General features: G+C 41.7%; 1 protein-coding gene across 4 annotated transcripts in view; it reads left to right on the forward strand.

Moving 5' to 3' along the window:
- LOC128765068 (collagen alpha-1(XIX) chain-like) overlaps positions 1-16,585 on the forward strand; it is a 127,383-nt gene extending 110,798 nt beyond the window's left edge. For 3 of the 4 annotated variants that reach the window (XM_053875464.1, XM_053875465.1, XM_053875467.1), the window contains 2 exons: positions 6,002-6,079; positions 13,155-16,585. In XM_053875464.1, the coding sequence (XP_053731439.1) occupies positions 6,002-6,079; positions 13,155-13,255 (179 nt within the window). In that variant the 3' untranslated portion in view covers positions 13,256-16,585. Of the gene's footprint in view, positions 1-477; positions 1,922-6,001; positions 6,080-13,154 lie in introns of those variants that run through there. The other variant, XM_053875466.1, reaches the window with a different exon arrangement.
- Positions 16,586-17,074: the final 489 nt, after the last annotated feature.

The following is a 17,074-nucleotide window of genomic DNA, read 5'->3' on the forward strand; positions in this document are numbered from 1 at the left end:
CAAAAATCTCAATCCAAAATGCCAGATCATAGTGCTCAGAAGTCTCAAGTCCAGGAGCAAGGGAGCAGAAGAGCTGCAAGAACCAGAACCACACATGCGGAAGTAAATATGGGGGTCTCAAAAACAGAGAAGATAGGGAAGTGTGAAACCAAAATAAAATTTAAATAAAAGCAGGTCCTAACATTTATTTATTTATATAACACAGGCTGGGTTGTGTATTTACTTGTCAGATTAAAACTGGTTTGATGATCTGACAGTGTGACATATGTGCAACAAAATCAGGAACCAGGAAGGAGAGAATACTTTTTCAGGGCACGGGAAAGAGGATCACTACGTTTTACTGCAGCTATGAATCTGTGACGCAGAATTAACTGCACCTCGCTTTGCTTTACAGCTACAACATTTAACAGGCAACTCTCTCATCACAAGGGTTTCTTGGCTATTTCCCCTCTTGCTTAGACCCGTATATCATTTCAGACTGAGGGACGGGCAGCGGATGAAAGGCCAGGAGTCTGGTGCAGAGCAACTCTCTGGGAAAATGAAGACGAGTGAAGAATTCACAGAGAATAACAAAGAGTAATATCAATGTGGACAGGGCAGGGGCCACATATTGATACCTCAAACCAGGAGTGGAAGTTGGGAGAGGAGTTTAGTCGGGGACAGAAGTGAAAGAACTGTCTGACTGCTCGTACACTCGCCGCTGGTTCACTGGACAGGGTTCTCTTCATCGAGCTTGTGTTGGTGCAGATGAAAGCGCCTCTGCTTTAACCCTTCTCTTTGAGCTTGTATCTACCTCACAGCATTCAAGATCCGATTCACGTTAACCCATCCTGCTGCTTTAATTCAGTAATAACACACTTGACAAATGCGATCACTGAAGTGTTTTATCTGTGTGCTGTTAATGCTGTCCCAGATTTGTTTTGCCTGTTTATTTTATATGCTTCAAATGAGTGTTTTACAGATTCTTAATTCTTAGCGCAGCTTTGCAATAAACATTAATGGCAACCGGGTTGTGGGTATTTCCCTTGGTTAACCACAAAAATCAATAAATTCCTGTTCTTTGTTGACTCATAGCTCCACTCAACTGGGGATGGAGTTAGGGATAATATTTCCTCATTATTTTCTGTCATCCTCCGCTGGAGGCTCTGCTCACCCAATTTGAGCTTTTCTGCAGTGAAATGAATTGTTTATGGAGAAAAATAACCCCTTCTTCATCAAACTTTGCTGTGGTTTTTCCAACACTTACATTTATCACCGACAAATAAATGTCAATTTGACGCCGATATTCAAATAAAAAGGTAAATAATGAAACTCTTCATCTTTACAACTGACTGCATACTTTTGTCTGCTCCTCCTGACAACAAAATCCACTTTTACGATATGAAGTTGTGTCATCTGCTAGGTCAGAGTTATTACGAGATGATGCAACAAAGAACAGAAGATGTTCAGGAACGTTACTTATATTACGATAAACATAATATTTCACTTGCTAAAAAAGTATCATTGAGACAAAATGAAAGATGGATGATAATGTTGGGTGAAAATCGTAATTCGGGTGGAAATGAGCTGTTCTTGGGGTGGGGTTCTGCTCTCTTTGAGTGGTTTTCTTCTTTTTTTGGTCCTGCTCTTCTAATTTATGTATTTTTGTACATTTGCCCTGGTTGATGATTATTGTGTTCTAATCTTTATTGGTATTGATCTGGAAAAAAAAGATGTCAATAATAACAATATTGTTTAAAACTTGTTTGTTTGTGATAAATTGTTGAGTTTTCTTTATGGACATTGACTAATGTCGGATTTATTTGCTATGTTTTGTTCCGTTAACTTGTCACCTCTCATAACTTCATCAAAATGTATTTGAAATACCTCTTTCTACAGTGCTACCTGTTAGGACATACATACATATATACTGTAGTTTGAAGATAAGGGTGCGTTCCAGTTGAGCTTGTAACTCAGAAATCCCCCCCCCCGCCGGTTACGTCATGACATTCTCACCACCCAAGTTTGCAATCCAAGATGTAAAATGTAAACAGGAAGTCGAAGGTGTGAGCCTTTTGGGCGAGTTCTATTCCACTTTGATATCTTTAGTTCAAAAGACTTGACAACTGATAGAGATGAGGATATATCGCAAAAGAGAACTTCAGTATGAACCAAAGTTTGAGATAAATTCACGCATCTAATTTGTATATTACAGCGGCGACCACAGTGAATTACTTTTAAAGATGTTTGTCTGGTCCACTGGAGAGCAACAATGATGATGATGACGATGGCTGGGCATCATTGTTGTCATTTACTGCACGGCCGTGAACACTGCTCCAATAGTTTCTAACGTGTCTGCTGCTATACCTGTGTTGTTGTTTTTTGTTTTTCTTGTTTTCCCCAGTTCCACTACCTGTGTCACCGACTCGCTCTCACTACTTTGGCACCTTATTTTTTCAGCAGCGTGTGAATATTCCTCCTCATAATCCCAGTCAGTCAAATTCGTTCTCTGGGTCTCAGTTTGCTACAACCTCTCTCCTGTTTTCAATCTCTATTTACTCCAATCTTTCTTGGAAACACACCCAGAAATATTGCTCTGGTTGAAGTTATGGCTGTCCGCCATCTGCCTGGGTAAAGTAGTAATTACATCAGACTTTGTATTTGCAGCTTGACTTATTTAAATGTCACGATGCAGCATGTTGCAATTGCGGTGGTGTCCTGCAGGTCAATGACCTACACCCAAAGAAAGAAATACATGAATTTTTTGGCTGTAGCCTACCTTATCTTATTGTAAAACACTATTTTAAGTCACTACAATGCTAATATACTTTCAGTAGATTATACTGTTAATGGACAAACTTCACTAGCCTCCATAATGATTGTATACTTTAGTCTTTTGCCTGACTGAATACTGTGGTGCGGCATAATCCTGTCCGTCTAAATATCAAACAGAAAGACTTAGCTACTGCTTTATTCAGTTTTCCTCTGATAACATCATTAAAAGCATGTCAACTCAGCGGTGCTCTCCTTTCCATCAAACATGAAAGCTGCCCTGTTCAATGATGGTTTTATAGCGACATTCTCTGTCCATTATTGCAACTCATTTTGTTGTTTTCATTTCAAGTGACGGTGATTTAGCAGCAGTTTATTTATATTTAAGTTTCTTTTTATTATTTTCTCTCCTTCACGACGACCCAGGCCTTGTGAGTGTTGAAAGAGGTCTCATTAGTTGGAAAATGTGTGGACACTCCTTTTTTGAGATTCACTTTTAGAGCGTTCATAAGCCTTTTTTTTTCAAAGATTTCCACTGACATGCAAGCGCTGAAGCGCTTCCCCTTTGGGCTGAGCGGCGAAACGCTTGATACCCCTGTCAATGTTTCTGATGCACTCCATGCAAGCGCTGGCCCCCAACTCCATTCCTTTGAGTGTCTCATGGGGAACTATTCTTGCAGCCGCTCCAATTCTTACTGTGTGTGCTGTTGTTTTTGAGCTGCGAAGACACTGCACGGACTGAGTGAACTTCTGTGTGCACGCTGCTAAAGCAAATTCAAAAGCCGAATTTGTGATGTGGCTGTAACCGAGCGTTGGCTTTGATTTTGTTTTTACTACTTTTTGGCCTTGAAGCATGCCTTTGTGCACCATTTTTTCTATCAAGCAACTCTGCACCAAAATAATGGCCAGCAAACTTGAGCGAGGGTGAATTCAGTTAATCTTCAGTTACCTTGACTGTTTCCTTCCGTGGAATAATTTTTATTTATTTTCCTTACTTCCACTTTCAGTCGTTGTGAATCTATGTGAACGAATTATTGCTAAATTCATTGCTAATTTAAAATCACTAACAAGCTAACTATTGCACATTGCAATCTGCAGCCATTCTCATCTATTCCGTCCTTTCATATGTCCGAGTGACAGACTGTGAGCAGCAGTTCCTGTCATTTAGTTTGAGGTGTCGGTACATGATTGACAAAACTGCAGGACTGGCACGCGCAAACGCACTGGGCTCCTGAGTCAATGTATGCATGAGCGCTGGTGTCCATCATTCCGCCATGTTTTTATGGCAACCAGACATGGAAAAATACCACTTCAGATTGTAGCGTTCACATATGTTATAAAATCCTTTCCCTCTATCTGTCTGCAACCAGAGGAGAACGATTTGGCTTTTATATAAAGGCCCCAAGTGGTGGAGTTTAAGTCTCGGGGTCATGTTCTCGAGTGAGGGAAAAGGGGAGCGTGAGATTGATAGACGGGTTGGTGCAGCGGCAGCAGTGATGCGGTCGCTGTATCGGACCTACGTTCCCACCCTCACCTATGGTCACGAGCTTTGGGTAGTGACCGAAAGGATGAGATCGCGGATGAGCGGCTGAGATGAGTTTCCTCCGCAGGGTGGCTGGGTGCACCCTTAGAGATAGGGTGAGGAGTTTGGTCATCCGGGAGGAGCTCAGGGTGGAGCCGCTGTTCCTCCACATCGAGAGGAACCAGCTGAGGTGGCTCGGGCATCTGATCCGGATGCCCCCTGGACGCCTCCCTGGGGAGGTGTTCCGGGCATGTCCTACTGGAATGAGACCCTGGGGAAGAACTAGGACTCGATGGAGAGATGATGTCTCCGGTCTGGCCTAGGAACGCCTCGGGATCCCCCGGGAAGAGCTGGAGGAGGTTTGTGCGGATCGGGAAGTTTGGGCTTCCTTGCTCCGAATGCTGCCTCCGCAACCCGACCCCAGATAAATGGCAGAAGAAGGTGAAGGTGAAGATAAAGGCAGAGATCAGATCACTCTGTTCTGTGTTGGTATATGCTGTAGCAGCATCAGGAAACAGCTCATTGTGGTGTCTGCCTTTATTCTTCACTGACGCTCAGGTATAGCAGACGCAGAATCAGATTGTTAATCGCAGTGTGACACTGTTGTTGCGGACTGGAGTCTCAGGTTTCTTGACATATTCAGTTATCTAAAGGAGACACTGAACTATCTAGTTCCATCAATAAATATAAATTATACTCTACTCTGTAACTACTATCATTGCCAGTCAGAGTTTCACGTATTGGAAATATGTCTAAAATGACAGCCTTGAACAAAAATCATCATTGTTTTGGTGTCGGCATTCACTTGTCATGTAATGATCGTTCCATCCTTCAGCGAGGAAGCACCAATATGTTTACATGTGAAGACTGCGTGCTTCCAGAGTCCATTTGGGTGTTTTAGAATTGCCATGAAAACATGGCGCAATGCGGTTGGCCATTGCACATGCACATTTTATTCCTCTATTTTTTGTCAATCCTGTATGTACCGACGTTTCTTTCAGGATTCTTCTTCTTCTTCTTCAAAAACAAAATCGTCTGATGCAATCCCGTGCTGCAAGTTGTGCTTCTGCTTTCTGCTTGTTGTGGTGTTTCCACTTCATGTGATCATGCGACAAATTTGTATAGACGTACTCAGTGTGAAAAGTAGCAGTTTCCCCATTTCGGAGCTCTCATCGCTTCAACTTTACCAATGTTAAATGGGCTAAATAATTTAGTCATGAAAATAAGAAATGTCTTGCTTTCTTTTTGCTTATATTTTATTGGACTTGTGCTGCCTGAAACTGAGTCATATGTAGCCTGGGATTGCAAGTGAAAGTCCTCTCTGCTCTGCTCGGTTCAGACACGTGTTGCCGTTGTTGACAGAACACAGGAGCCCATGATGCCTTGCTAACTTGCTGTTTGCTGGTATCTATTTTGACAGTATGTCAGTTTGTCTTTTATTATTCACAGGTTGGGGATTGAATTTTCGGGCACACAGTGTTTCAACAACTCCTTCAGGAGCAGCTTCGCTCAGAGCTGCTGCTGCTTTGTATAGGCATGCATTGATGTTATTTTTACGCATGGATTCCTGGACAGTTGAGCATCTCGTGGCTGCATCTTGACAATGTGCCTTGATTAATCAGCTAATCTCACTGAATGAAAAAAAAAACAAAACAAGAAAGGACTCTGTATGACGTTGCTCTTTTGGTACAGCATGTCAATAATTCACAATGTTGTCTCTGTCTTCAGGCTACAGGGGTCAGAAAGGTGAACGGGGTCAGCTCGGTCTTGGCTTACCAGGAGATCCTGGACCCGAAGGACCACCAGGTAGGACCTTCATCACCTTACATAAAAACTGAATAAAACTCACATCTTATTAGCTCAAGGGAAGAACTCATGAATCCTTACGTGTTGGGGGTTTGTGTGTCATTTGTTTATTTCATTTTCATATTGAAACTAAAACTATATGTGTACTGTATATATATATATATATATATATATATATATATATATATATATATATATATATATATATATATATATATATATATATATATATATATACCACAATCTGTTCCAGACGGCCGTTCAAGATGTGATTTGTTCAAAATCTGAATCGATTTTTCCCATTACAATGAATGGAAAAAGAAATAATGCGTTCCAAGCCTTAAAAAAGGCTTTTGCAGGAGAGAATGTAGAGTGTCTGCTGCAGGTGCGCTGTTCCTCTATGTGTGTGGCCGCTGCATGTGGGAGGGGTTGCCGAGTGAGTGACGTCTCTCCAGAAGTGAAGAGGTGCCCGGTGCGTGTCCAGCTCTGAATGTGCGCTTCTGTGCAGTTTGGCTGTGACAAAGTCATAAACCAAGTAGCGCTCTGTCCCAGACTCGCCTCATCCCTGTCCCAGCTCCAGCCCACAACAGGACATCAAACCCTGGAGTGAGCGCTCCAGCCTCGGAGGTGTGGAGAGCGAGCACCTCCCCTGTGACACTCTACCACGGTCCAGTGTGGAGACAGGAAAGGTTTTACACCTCAATATGAAGAAAAAACTGTCAGTAAATGTAGCTAACGGGACACGTCTGCATACAGAGGCTGCGTTATACACAATAACAGAGCGCGTCGTGGGTCAGCTGATCGGTCCGCACCCGTTACGTTTTTTTCGGGGGCATTCCAGTTCTGGATTTTCGTTCGAAATCCAAAGAAAAAAAATCTTTCCGATATATATATATATATATATATATATATATATATATATATAACTGACCATGGCAGCCACCCAGAACAAGATCCAGTAACCATCACCCTAGCTGGCCCCAATATGATCCATATCTCTCTCCCATCCGATTGCCTCTCTGCACAACATGGAAGCGCCAAACCAAATATCAGAGCAGTCCACAGAGACTCTAATAGTCTATAGACAGATTAGAAGTATCCAAATTCAAACCCAAATGGGACACACCACCAAGAGTGGTCGAACAGCAAAGTTTAGATAGTGTGGGACTTTAGCTTCTAGACTGACAGCTGCTGGCTAACCAACCGGACATAATGGTGGTGGACAAGGCTGCCACCCTAAGATGGTGAGAGGGACATTCTATATACAGTATATATATTATATACATTATATATTTTTTTTTTCATGCTGAAAACTAAGTAATAATAACAATTTAATAACACTGTGTGCACACGCACAACCAACAACAACACTGCAAAACAAAGACCCCAGAAAATCAGTCAGACTGTGCACCAGATAGCAGGGAGTAGGACGGTATGACGGAATCGCTCCTCCATGCAGCGAGAATGGACAAGTCTGTTACCGAAGGTCCTGTCAGTGGCAACACTCGTAGGTGCCTCCCCAGTGTTAAATGCTACTTAATAACACATGAGGTATTAAGGTGCCAAAGTTTGGTAATGATAACTGTTTTTAAACTTTTAAATAGTTAATGATCCCAGTTAAATATTTAAAATCACGATAAAACTTTCCTTTGAAGATGAAAAGCTAGATTTGGTGTTCTTACTTTCTTGGATTGAAATTTTGCTGTGTATCTTCAGCTAACATGAAACAAGCCAGGCGCCTGAGGCAGCACTTTCCACAACTCTGAGCTTATGGGAGTAAATTAATATAATTTGTATGTTTGCAAATCCCGTCATGGGTTTTTTTTATTCTCGCTGCTTTTATCTCCTGAAGTTGTGTTCACTCAACAGTTTTGTATAAAGGGACGCTGCTAGCGATAAGATGTGGATCAATCCTTCAGGAAAATTGTTAAAATAGCCTCCCGGAGAGCAGCAGGAGGCAATTTTAGCCAGACTGACAAGATTCTTGAACCGTCTGGCTCACCTCACTTGTCAGGTCATCCTTCCTGTCCAGCCATGTTACACCTCAGTAATAGAAGCAAAGATTGTTTTCTGATCACATCTCACTGCACTTTCAGAAACTTGAGATCCAGCTGTAAATTAGACCCCAATGGAGGGCCAAAAATGCTGCTGTGACAGACGCATTTATGGTGTGTAAAATGTGGTGTTACCAGTGAGCACAGCCTAGAATGTCAGACTGTCCCCTACAAAGAAAGAAAAAATACGTTCCCCTGATGGGAAAATGCGGCGATAGCTCCTTGAGTGCCAGTGAGCGACAGTTATCACTGAACTGAGGCCGTGCATTATTTATGTCTGGACAATCTTGAGAGGACAAATCATTTTGTTCATACGTTGGCTGCACATTGGCTGCTCTAGTCCACATCGACTTTCCTCACACTTCCACGACTTCTCTGCCATAATGAAGGCGAGCTCCTCATCCTGAAAGGTGAGGATGACACCATGACCAAATCATGTAGTCATGGAGGGACAGACTGTGAATTCAGTCTTGTCAAAGAAAGGCCTTTCTAAAGCCCCTTGAGATTTGTTTTTTTCTGCTTCTCAATAGAGACAGAAATTATCTTGTGGCGTACAGACACCAAACCATCTGTACAATTTACTCGTAGGAGCACTGTATTTCCTCCCTAATCGTGGAAAGCTAGCAAGCTGTGACACAGATGGAGCAGGGTTGTCGCCTACGGTCTGTTGCATGCAAGTGGAGTTGTCTATTTAATCGACTTCAACGTGAAACTTATTTCACCGCTTTTCTCTCTTGTAAAGTCATATGTTTCTTCCTATTTTGAAGTTGTGTATACTGTGTGTGGTAGTATCTGTATCCTTACCTCAAAGCCAACTACTCCCAAATTGCTGCAGTATAGACTGTCCAACACATTTTCAGTATCATGGCGTTATAGAATGACCTTTAAAAAGTGGACTTTAGTGTCTTATATTGACGCAGAAGTTTATCCTGTCCTGACGCCATGGGTAGTGCGTTGTGTAAAAGGACAGCGGTTAGGTTTACTCCAGTGAAACAACTGCACGTCAATGCGGAAGGCTGGCTTTGGCGTCCCCGTAGAACACAAAAGTGCACTTTCCCAACGTCAACATTTTACGCCACAGGAGAGACATTGGGTTGTATGGACATATTCAGAGTTTGTAAACAATGATGGCGTATGAATGGCTCCACAACTGGGGATGGAGTAGCAAGTATCAAGCTACATGCTACCTACATGTAGATTATATCTACAAGCACCCAAATGGCGGAACTTTAGTAAACGTTGACTTGCATGTCTATGTAGATTGAGGATTGAAGATCCACTTGCCCACATATGTTTTGGTAATTGACAACTGTAAATGAGTCAGTTGGGAAAATGACTCACTGAATGGGTGCTTCTCAATTTCTGCAACTCAATAAAGAAATTTGAAGAATTTCCCGTAACAACACTGGCAACGGTAAAGACGGAGCTCAGCCCAAGGTCGTCTCAATATACCATTTTTTTAACCCTTACTTATGGTCTGGAGGTTTTGGCAATGACCGCAAGATCACGTAGCGCTACCCCCTGGTCACCTCCCTGTGCACTTCTAACTGCCCTGGAAAATACCCAGCTAGGTTTTCCCTCGGAAGAGCAACTGAAAGTTTTGCCTTTGCTTTGCTCAGAGATAGGATTTTGAGGTTGTGGGCATGGTTGGGGAAACTTCTTTAGCCCCGGCAAACGAATGCTTCCAATGAGTAGAGCAGTTGTGCATTTCCCACTGTAAATATATTTTTTTAATATTGAGTTTTGTGATAAAAGAAACTGTTGTATACAGGTGCAATACCATTTTAAGAGACATTTACATCAGCAGGATATGTAACCTTTAACAACGAAAGGTTTGTGTGCGTCATGTCAGCATTGAAAACTGAGGTGGGGAAATAGGTGTTTTTCTTAAACCTTGGTCTGAGTGCACATAAATGTGGCAATCACTTTGCGGCCAAATAAGTAAGGAGCTTGACTTTATGTTGGTGTGTTTACTTCGGCATATTGGTCCTTGCATGACTGTTTTAATCGGGTGTGTGACCTCCACCCACAGATGCTTCAGCCTTTCAGACCAGAAAGCCTGACTGTATGACTCAGAGACACAAACCGATTTGATCACTTCAGTATATTAAAAAGTAACATGGCAGTGAGAGTTAAAGTCTCCTGCTATTAGAATACCTGCTATGATGGCTTTCTTGCAACGGTCCACCCACTCTCAGAAGTTCCAACGGAAACCTTCAGAACTCGCCGGTAACCTTGTTTGATGCCGAGTTACTGCACTGAATTCAACCCACACGCTAGACTTCTACAACCGGAGTTTGATGTGCTCTACTAAAATCAAACAAAAGTGCATTAACGCTGTGGGGATAAACAGTCGGGAGTGGAGTGGACAGAGTGGCGGCAGCGCTAGATGGATTTGAGGTGAGAAAAAGGCCACACAGTAATCACAAAGGCTAACTAAACCGTGGAAGTGTTGTGGCACTGCGACAGTAATGGCCTGATTTTTTTTTTTTTTTTTCCAAAATAAAAAAAAAATAGGAAGCAACACATGACTGCAATAGCCTCTGAATGTGCAGGAGCTCTTAAACCAAAATCTGAAAAGACACTGAGGCAAATATCTTTGTGGATAGATGAGCTTATTTGCATGGATGATGCCCGGAAGAAGGTTAATCGGCCCTGCTAGATCAGAAAGAGAGGCGGAAAAAAATTCCAAACAAAGTAATTAGAAATCTTGCAAATGTGCTGGCTGGGAATGCAAACTGACTGATCAGGTTTCAGGAGCAGGCAGAGTGACCGTGGAGGAGAAGGTGTCGCAATTATTGGACGCAGCTGCCAGAGCTGCCGAACACCTGCCTCCACTCAGACAATCAGACTTCCACTCGGCAAAGAATCCACTGAGGTGGGGGGGTAGACTGAGACGGGGGTGCTGCCACTCGGCTGCACGGGAAAATAAACAGGGGAGTCATGGAGGGAAGCTGCAGCAGGTGTAACACTTGACTTGTTCTTCATTCTCATTTTCGGCACATAATAAATGCATTTATAACGTTTGAGAAAGAACATGTCGAATCGGATGCTTGAATCTATTAAATTCTGGAAAGAATCTGTTCAAACCAGTCATGAAGAGAGCAGAGAGCGCGTGTACTTTAATAAGCTTGGCTGCGTTCGTCTAAGAAGTGCCACTTCTGAGGCGTGTTTTTTATCAAGGTGAGTGAGAGAGATGAAAACAACTTACTTCATTAAAAGTCACAGTTTATGAATGAACTGAATAACCTGTATTAATTTCTTCAACTGTTTTGACTCTATATTTAATGCCATGTGTCGTTGTAATTACACGATTTATTTCTTCAGCTTCATGATGTGACTCAGGCTACATCCACTAGCTTTTCCCTGATGGTTTCAAAAAAGCACTCCCATATAGACGTTTCTGGCCTCCTCACAAATCCACTGAAAATTCCCGTAAACAGGCAGTAAATATGGCAGCCCAACAAACAAAGATGGCCAGGCTCTATGAAGCCTGTGCGCTGTATTACTATAGTGCCATAACCAAGTGAATGTGAAAGGTGGCGGTGTGGCCATAAAAACTGGCACAGAATTAGAAATCGACGGGGGACACGAGAGAGTGACCAGGGACGTGTATTTTTTCGCCGCTATATTGATGCTATTTTGTTTGATTTTGGTTTGAGACAGTAAAAGTGTAGCTGTGTTGCAGCACATCTTTGTTCAGGATGATTGTTTGCTGCTCATTACAACAATGGAATAGCTGAGGATTTTGTGTTAATATTTACAATTTGTTCAACAGCTGCTTACCTTAGGAATTGGCACTACCCTGCAGTCCATTGTTGTTGTGACTTATGCTCCATCCCTCCATCCCCATGTGGACTGAGCCTCAAACTCATTGTCCTCAAACACATGGACTGTGGAGTCATCGATGACTTGTGGGTTTGCGCATTGTCCTGGTCATCGGTGGAAGCCACAGCATTTGGAGCAGCACTGGGATTCCAACTCAGAAAGGAGGACTTGGAGTAAACTTTGGGGGCATGACGCGAAGTCTTAAGATCCTATATTGATCCTGGAGACTTTAACTTGCCAGCTGACTTGTTATTTATTCTTTTACTTCATTTGGTTAACAGTGTCATGAATTGCTGTTAGTGGAGTTGTGAAGGAGCTCACTCAGTTAGGAGAAACTCCACAGAGCTGCTGCGGTATTGGAATATGAGTTTTGTTCTTTTTCATATCTCTCAGCAACTCCTACTGTTGAGACCCTGGACAGATCCAGGACATGCACAAGAGGCTGTGTCTTGGTTTCCCTCGGTATGCCCACACAAAAGCTTGAGGAGATGGATGGTAGGGGAGTCTGGGTCTCTTTCCATAAGACTGCTGCCCCTGCACCCCACCTCTGGTCAGCTGCAGAAGCTGGGTGACACAATGGATAGATGAATGTCAGAGTTCAAAAAACCCAAAATAAGGCTTCAGTGAGCAAACATTCCGTCCAACCCTAGGACACTTCTTGTATGTGGCAGTGATCTGGAGAATTGTTCTTCTAAAAAAGCACAACTGTGGTTTATATGCAACAAGCTGTGTGCATATGAGCACAAAACCATGATCTTAAATTTACTTACTGGACGAAAATGGAGTTCTATATGTCACAGCTTAGAGCTCGTCCTCTCTCAGGCTGAACTAATCTTCTTCATTAGTGTCTGGAGCTATTGACTATAGATCAAGGAGATTCATGATCCTCCTCATCTGGAATCCATCTGAAATCTTCATCATCAAATGGGCATTAACCACAGACCATGAAGGCAAATGAAGTGCTACTGAGGAGAGCTTTGTTGACCACTGGCATCTGTGGCGATGATACCAGAAGAGAGATGAATTATTTGCATAGGAAAATATCGGTTGACCAATTGGAAGCCTAAGTAGAAGGACAGTCTATTACATGTTCATTTACATGAATTGGGTTTTATGGTACAGAATAATGAACAATATATTCATGGAGTTCACCGAAAATTACTTTTGAAACATGATTTCTTTTTCTGACCCAGGTCCTCCCGGGAGATCTTCTCAGGGCCCTCCTGGCACCCCGGGGCCTCAGGGTCCTCCTGGAACATGTGACCCCAGTGACTGTCAGTCAGCGCCCTTATGAACTTTACGGGTCCGTCCCACGACCACCAGCGGGACGCCCTCTCTACATCCGGCACCTTCCTCTCCTCTGGTTCATCTGACCTCTTTTGTTCACTTTATAATAACGTCAGTCTACAGTCGAGCTTTTCTCCCGCTGCTGTTGGTGTTCTGCGTCTAACAACAAACGACTGTTTGTCCGTGGCTTCAAAGTTGTTCTTTTTAAAGTCCTCGACTGTGATGATTTGCATTCCTCGTCTCATGACGTCTTTCAAGGCGATGAAATGACTTGCTTTGTTCCGCTCAGCCCTGATCTTAATTGTTTATGCGCCCCCTAATGGGCCGGCCTATGCACCCTTCTGTTCTATTTCAGATAAGCTACTGCCTTGGCAGAAGGTACGTTGCGTGTGTGCCTGTCTTTGTGTGTGTGTGTGTGTGTGTGTGTGGAAGATAACAAGCGATTGGTGAAATTATCATCCTCTTTTCATGTGCAGCGACATTAAGATTCATGTAACCAAAGTGCAGGAGCTGTGTTTGATATGGAAACTATTTATGTGGGGTGTGTGTGTCGATGATGAATGTATTTAAGTCGTACTAACGGACCGTTTCTGTAGACGGTGAGCACGTCTGGACTCCTGAGTGTTGCTTTCATTTTCACACTCACTCATGCCAGATTTATTTTTTTAACAATGTTCATGACTTTCATGATGTTTATGATTTTCATGTTTGCTTTTTGTTGTTTGCCTTAAATGCAAATGCAAAACGATTTGCAAATGCACACGAATGTCTTTATGATGAGAAAAGGATTGTTAATATTCTCTCTGGTTCGACTTCGAGACCTTTATGCTTTATTACTGATGAACACTTCAGAACGTCATATCGACTATATTGTCTTTTGAAATGAATTATACCAAACAACATCGAATTCACGTTGTTACAGACGCATTGTGATCCACACATTGATTTTTAAGTTGAGTTATTTGAGTCTTCAGCGCCGTTGCAGCCTGTTGCTCTTGAGTTCAGCGTAACCAAGTAGTTGTATAATCGACTTTTATATTCACATGGAATGGCTTTTGTGACTATGACTCTGAAGTCCCTCCATAACCTCTCAAACAAAAACATCAAATTCAATGCCTGATCTATTTACAAACCCATACTTTTTCTTCTGCTTTTCAATAAAAGTGAAGTGAAGAAAATTGAGATAGATGAAAAGAGAAAAGTAACAGACGGGCAGTTCCACCAAGACAGCAGGTGGCGCTACGATGAAGAGTTTACAACAGCCACAGGGGGTGGGGGAGTGAAATATAGGTAACGTGTGAGATGTTTTGTGCAGAAATTCAGCTTAATATTTCATATCACAGCAAAAAAAGATCAGGCAGAGATATGACACTGTAAAAATATGTATGATGAAATTACATTTTCTTTAATGTTCCAGCAGCAGTTGCATCATGAGAATGACATCGCTGGACTTGAAAGTTATGTTTGACATTTTTGAGGTTGTTTTAATGGCTGCTCATGTTCTTCAAGGTTATCTGTGTGTTCATGGAGTCATCACACTCACACACATGCACACATAGCAGTCATATCTTGTGTTGCCAGGTCGACGCTGGACACTCCAGTACAGTAAGAGTGTGATGGGTTCATGAGGTTTCATGAAACAGTGTCCTTATTTTCAGAGGCCACTAGATGGCACTGTCTGCTGTAGAGTGTTTTCATTTTTTAACCAAGTGCGCCACCTAGTGAGCACTGAAAATTGGCTCACTGTTTCATCACTACCACCTTGCTAAAGAAACAAGCTGATGTCATATCATGAAGATGCCTGAATCATTACTAGCTACTCTGAGTCTCTCACAAATGCCGGCTCAATTTTAAAGAGTGGCAGCAGCTTCTAATCTTTTTGGTCGTAACCTGAAGTTAAAACAGGTGTTTTGTTTATTCACAGCCTCTTGTTCTGCTTCAGTTACGAGGCCCTTCTTTTTCTTGTTTGCTCCCAAGTCTGTTTCAGAGGAGCCCAATGAGAACGTGCATGTCTGATTCATTCAGTTTATTAAATATGTCTGCCGTGAATTGTCTTCAACAACGCTTTCATGTTTAACATGGGTTTGACGATCACTGGGACCTGACCATATTCAGGTCATTGATAAAGATTGTCTTCAGGTCGACGCTGTTGTTTACATGATGTTGTGGATGAAGATTCCTCTGGTTTGTCCGTGTAAATATGAATCTATGTGAGCGAACTACACTGAGGCAATCGGAGCACTTCATTACTGATTGTTTTTTTTTGTTTATTTTCATTGCTTCACACTAACTACTCCTCATTATGTGCCCCAAGTGAAGTCAGCCAGACCGAAGCAGGCTTAGTACATGAAGATGATACCATTAATCCGAAGAATTCTAACATGAAATGATGTGTAAATTCCACATAAATGGACACTTGTCGCCGCGGCGGTTCCCTCCGCTTTCTGGCTGAAGCTGATCTCAAAGCTGTCTAAACTTCCTTGTGATCATAAAGCGACATGAGAAGTTAGAAGTCTCCCTCTTGCTCCATTGAATAGGGACTTATTATGTCCCTAGATTCCATTTGTGAGTTTAAAGAGCCCCCTGCTGGCCACATGTAGTGAATCATTTTCTTCCTCTTGTATGTATGATTTCTGTCCTTTCATCGTGATCTTTTACATATTCACATCCCCCACAGAAACAATAACCTTGACCAGAATCACATGAGACGTTTGCGTAATGTGGTCTACACTTCCTGCTTCTGTGCTGCTCTAATGATGAGAGAAACACTTTGCATATATTGACTCGGATTAATATTCATGGATTCTCACTTTCATTTTGTTAAAAAGAAAAAAAAAGCCTGATAATGAGGAGGAACTGGAAGCGGCCGATGATCTAAAATCCAGAGGAAGGAAGCATTTCCTGCTGGAAAAGTCCACAAACTTTGTCAGCGTGGTCGCTGGAGTTGACCCTGTCCCTGAATATAATCTAATCTTGTAAATAAGATTGTAATGAGGTGAAATATGGATCATCCTCCCAGCGTGCTGCTCTGGATTAAAATGATCGCCCCGCTGTTTTCAGTGTAACTCATTTTACAAGCCCGCCACCCACTGAGAAGCTGAAATGCCTTTCCAAAGTTTTTCTTTCACCGGATATCTACCTCAGTTTTTCTTTGCTGCCTCCTCACGAAGCTATTTTTGGGAAGAATAATGAAATTCACACACTGTTCTTGCATCTCTATGTAAAAATAACGTCGTTTATTCACCGGAAAAATTTCATGGCTTTTATTGCTGACTTTAAATTTGCATCTTTGACAATGGGAGTTGCCTTGTTGTGCAATAATTTTGTGGTTTTCTTCTTTGTTCTGTACTTTGTCCTTTAATAAAGGAATGTGGTTGTTTTGTTCCATATAATGTTTTGTTTGTTATTAATGCTAAAAGCCAAAATACATTGAAACTTATGACTAATAAAATGATTTCAGGACTCATAATTAAATTTACAAATACGTCAAGACATTTAGGAATAAAAGCAATTGAATGATCATCAAATAACAAAAAATGTATTCGTATAAATGTTCATTTTTATTTAAGAAACACCCTAGTTTCTGAATTGAATGCTGAGTGAGTCATGAGTCATGTTCTGAAGTGTCTTTCCAAGATATTTATTAAATACAACAAAGTAAAAACATATAAAATCGATATAAAATTATTATTTTAAAAAATATATTTGTTGAATGTGTTTTGGGAAATAAGATAATAAGTGAAATAATCGAATGTTGAAATTGACTATTAAATTATTTAAAAAAATATTAAAAAATAAAAAAAGTAAAAATTAAAAATTATTAAAA

The sequence above is a fragment of the Synchiropus splendidus genome, chromosome 9 (genome assembly GCF_027744825.2).
Source record: "Synchiropus splendidus isolate RoL2022-P1 chromosome 9, RoL_Sspl_1.0, whole genome shotgun sequence".
In the NCBI taxonomy this organism is placed as follows: domain Eukaryota; kingdom Metazoa; phylum Chordata; class Actinopteri; order Syngnathiformes; family Callionymidae; genus Synchiropus; species Synchiropus splendidus.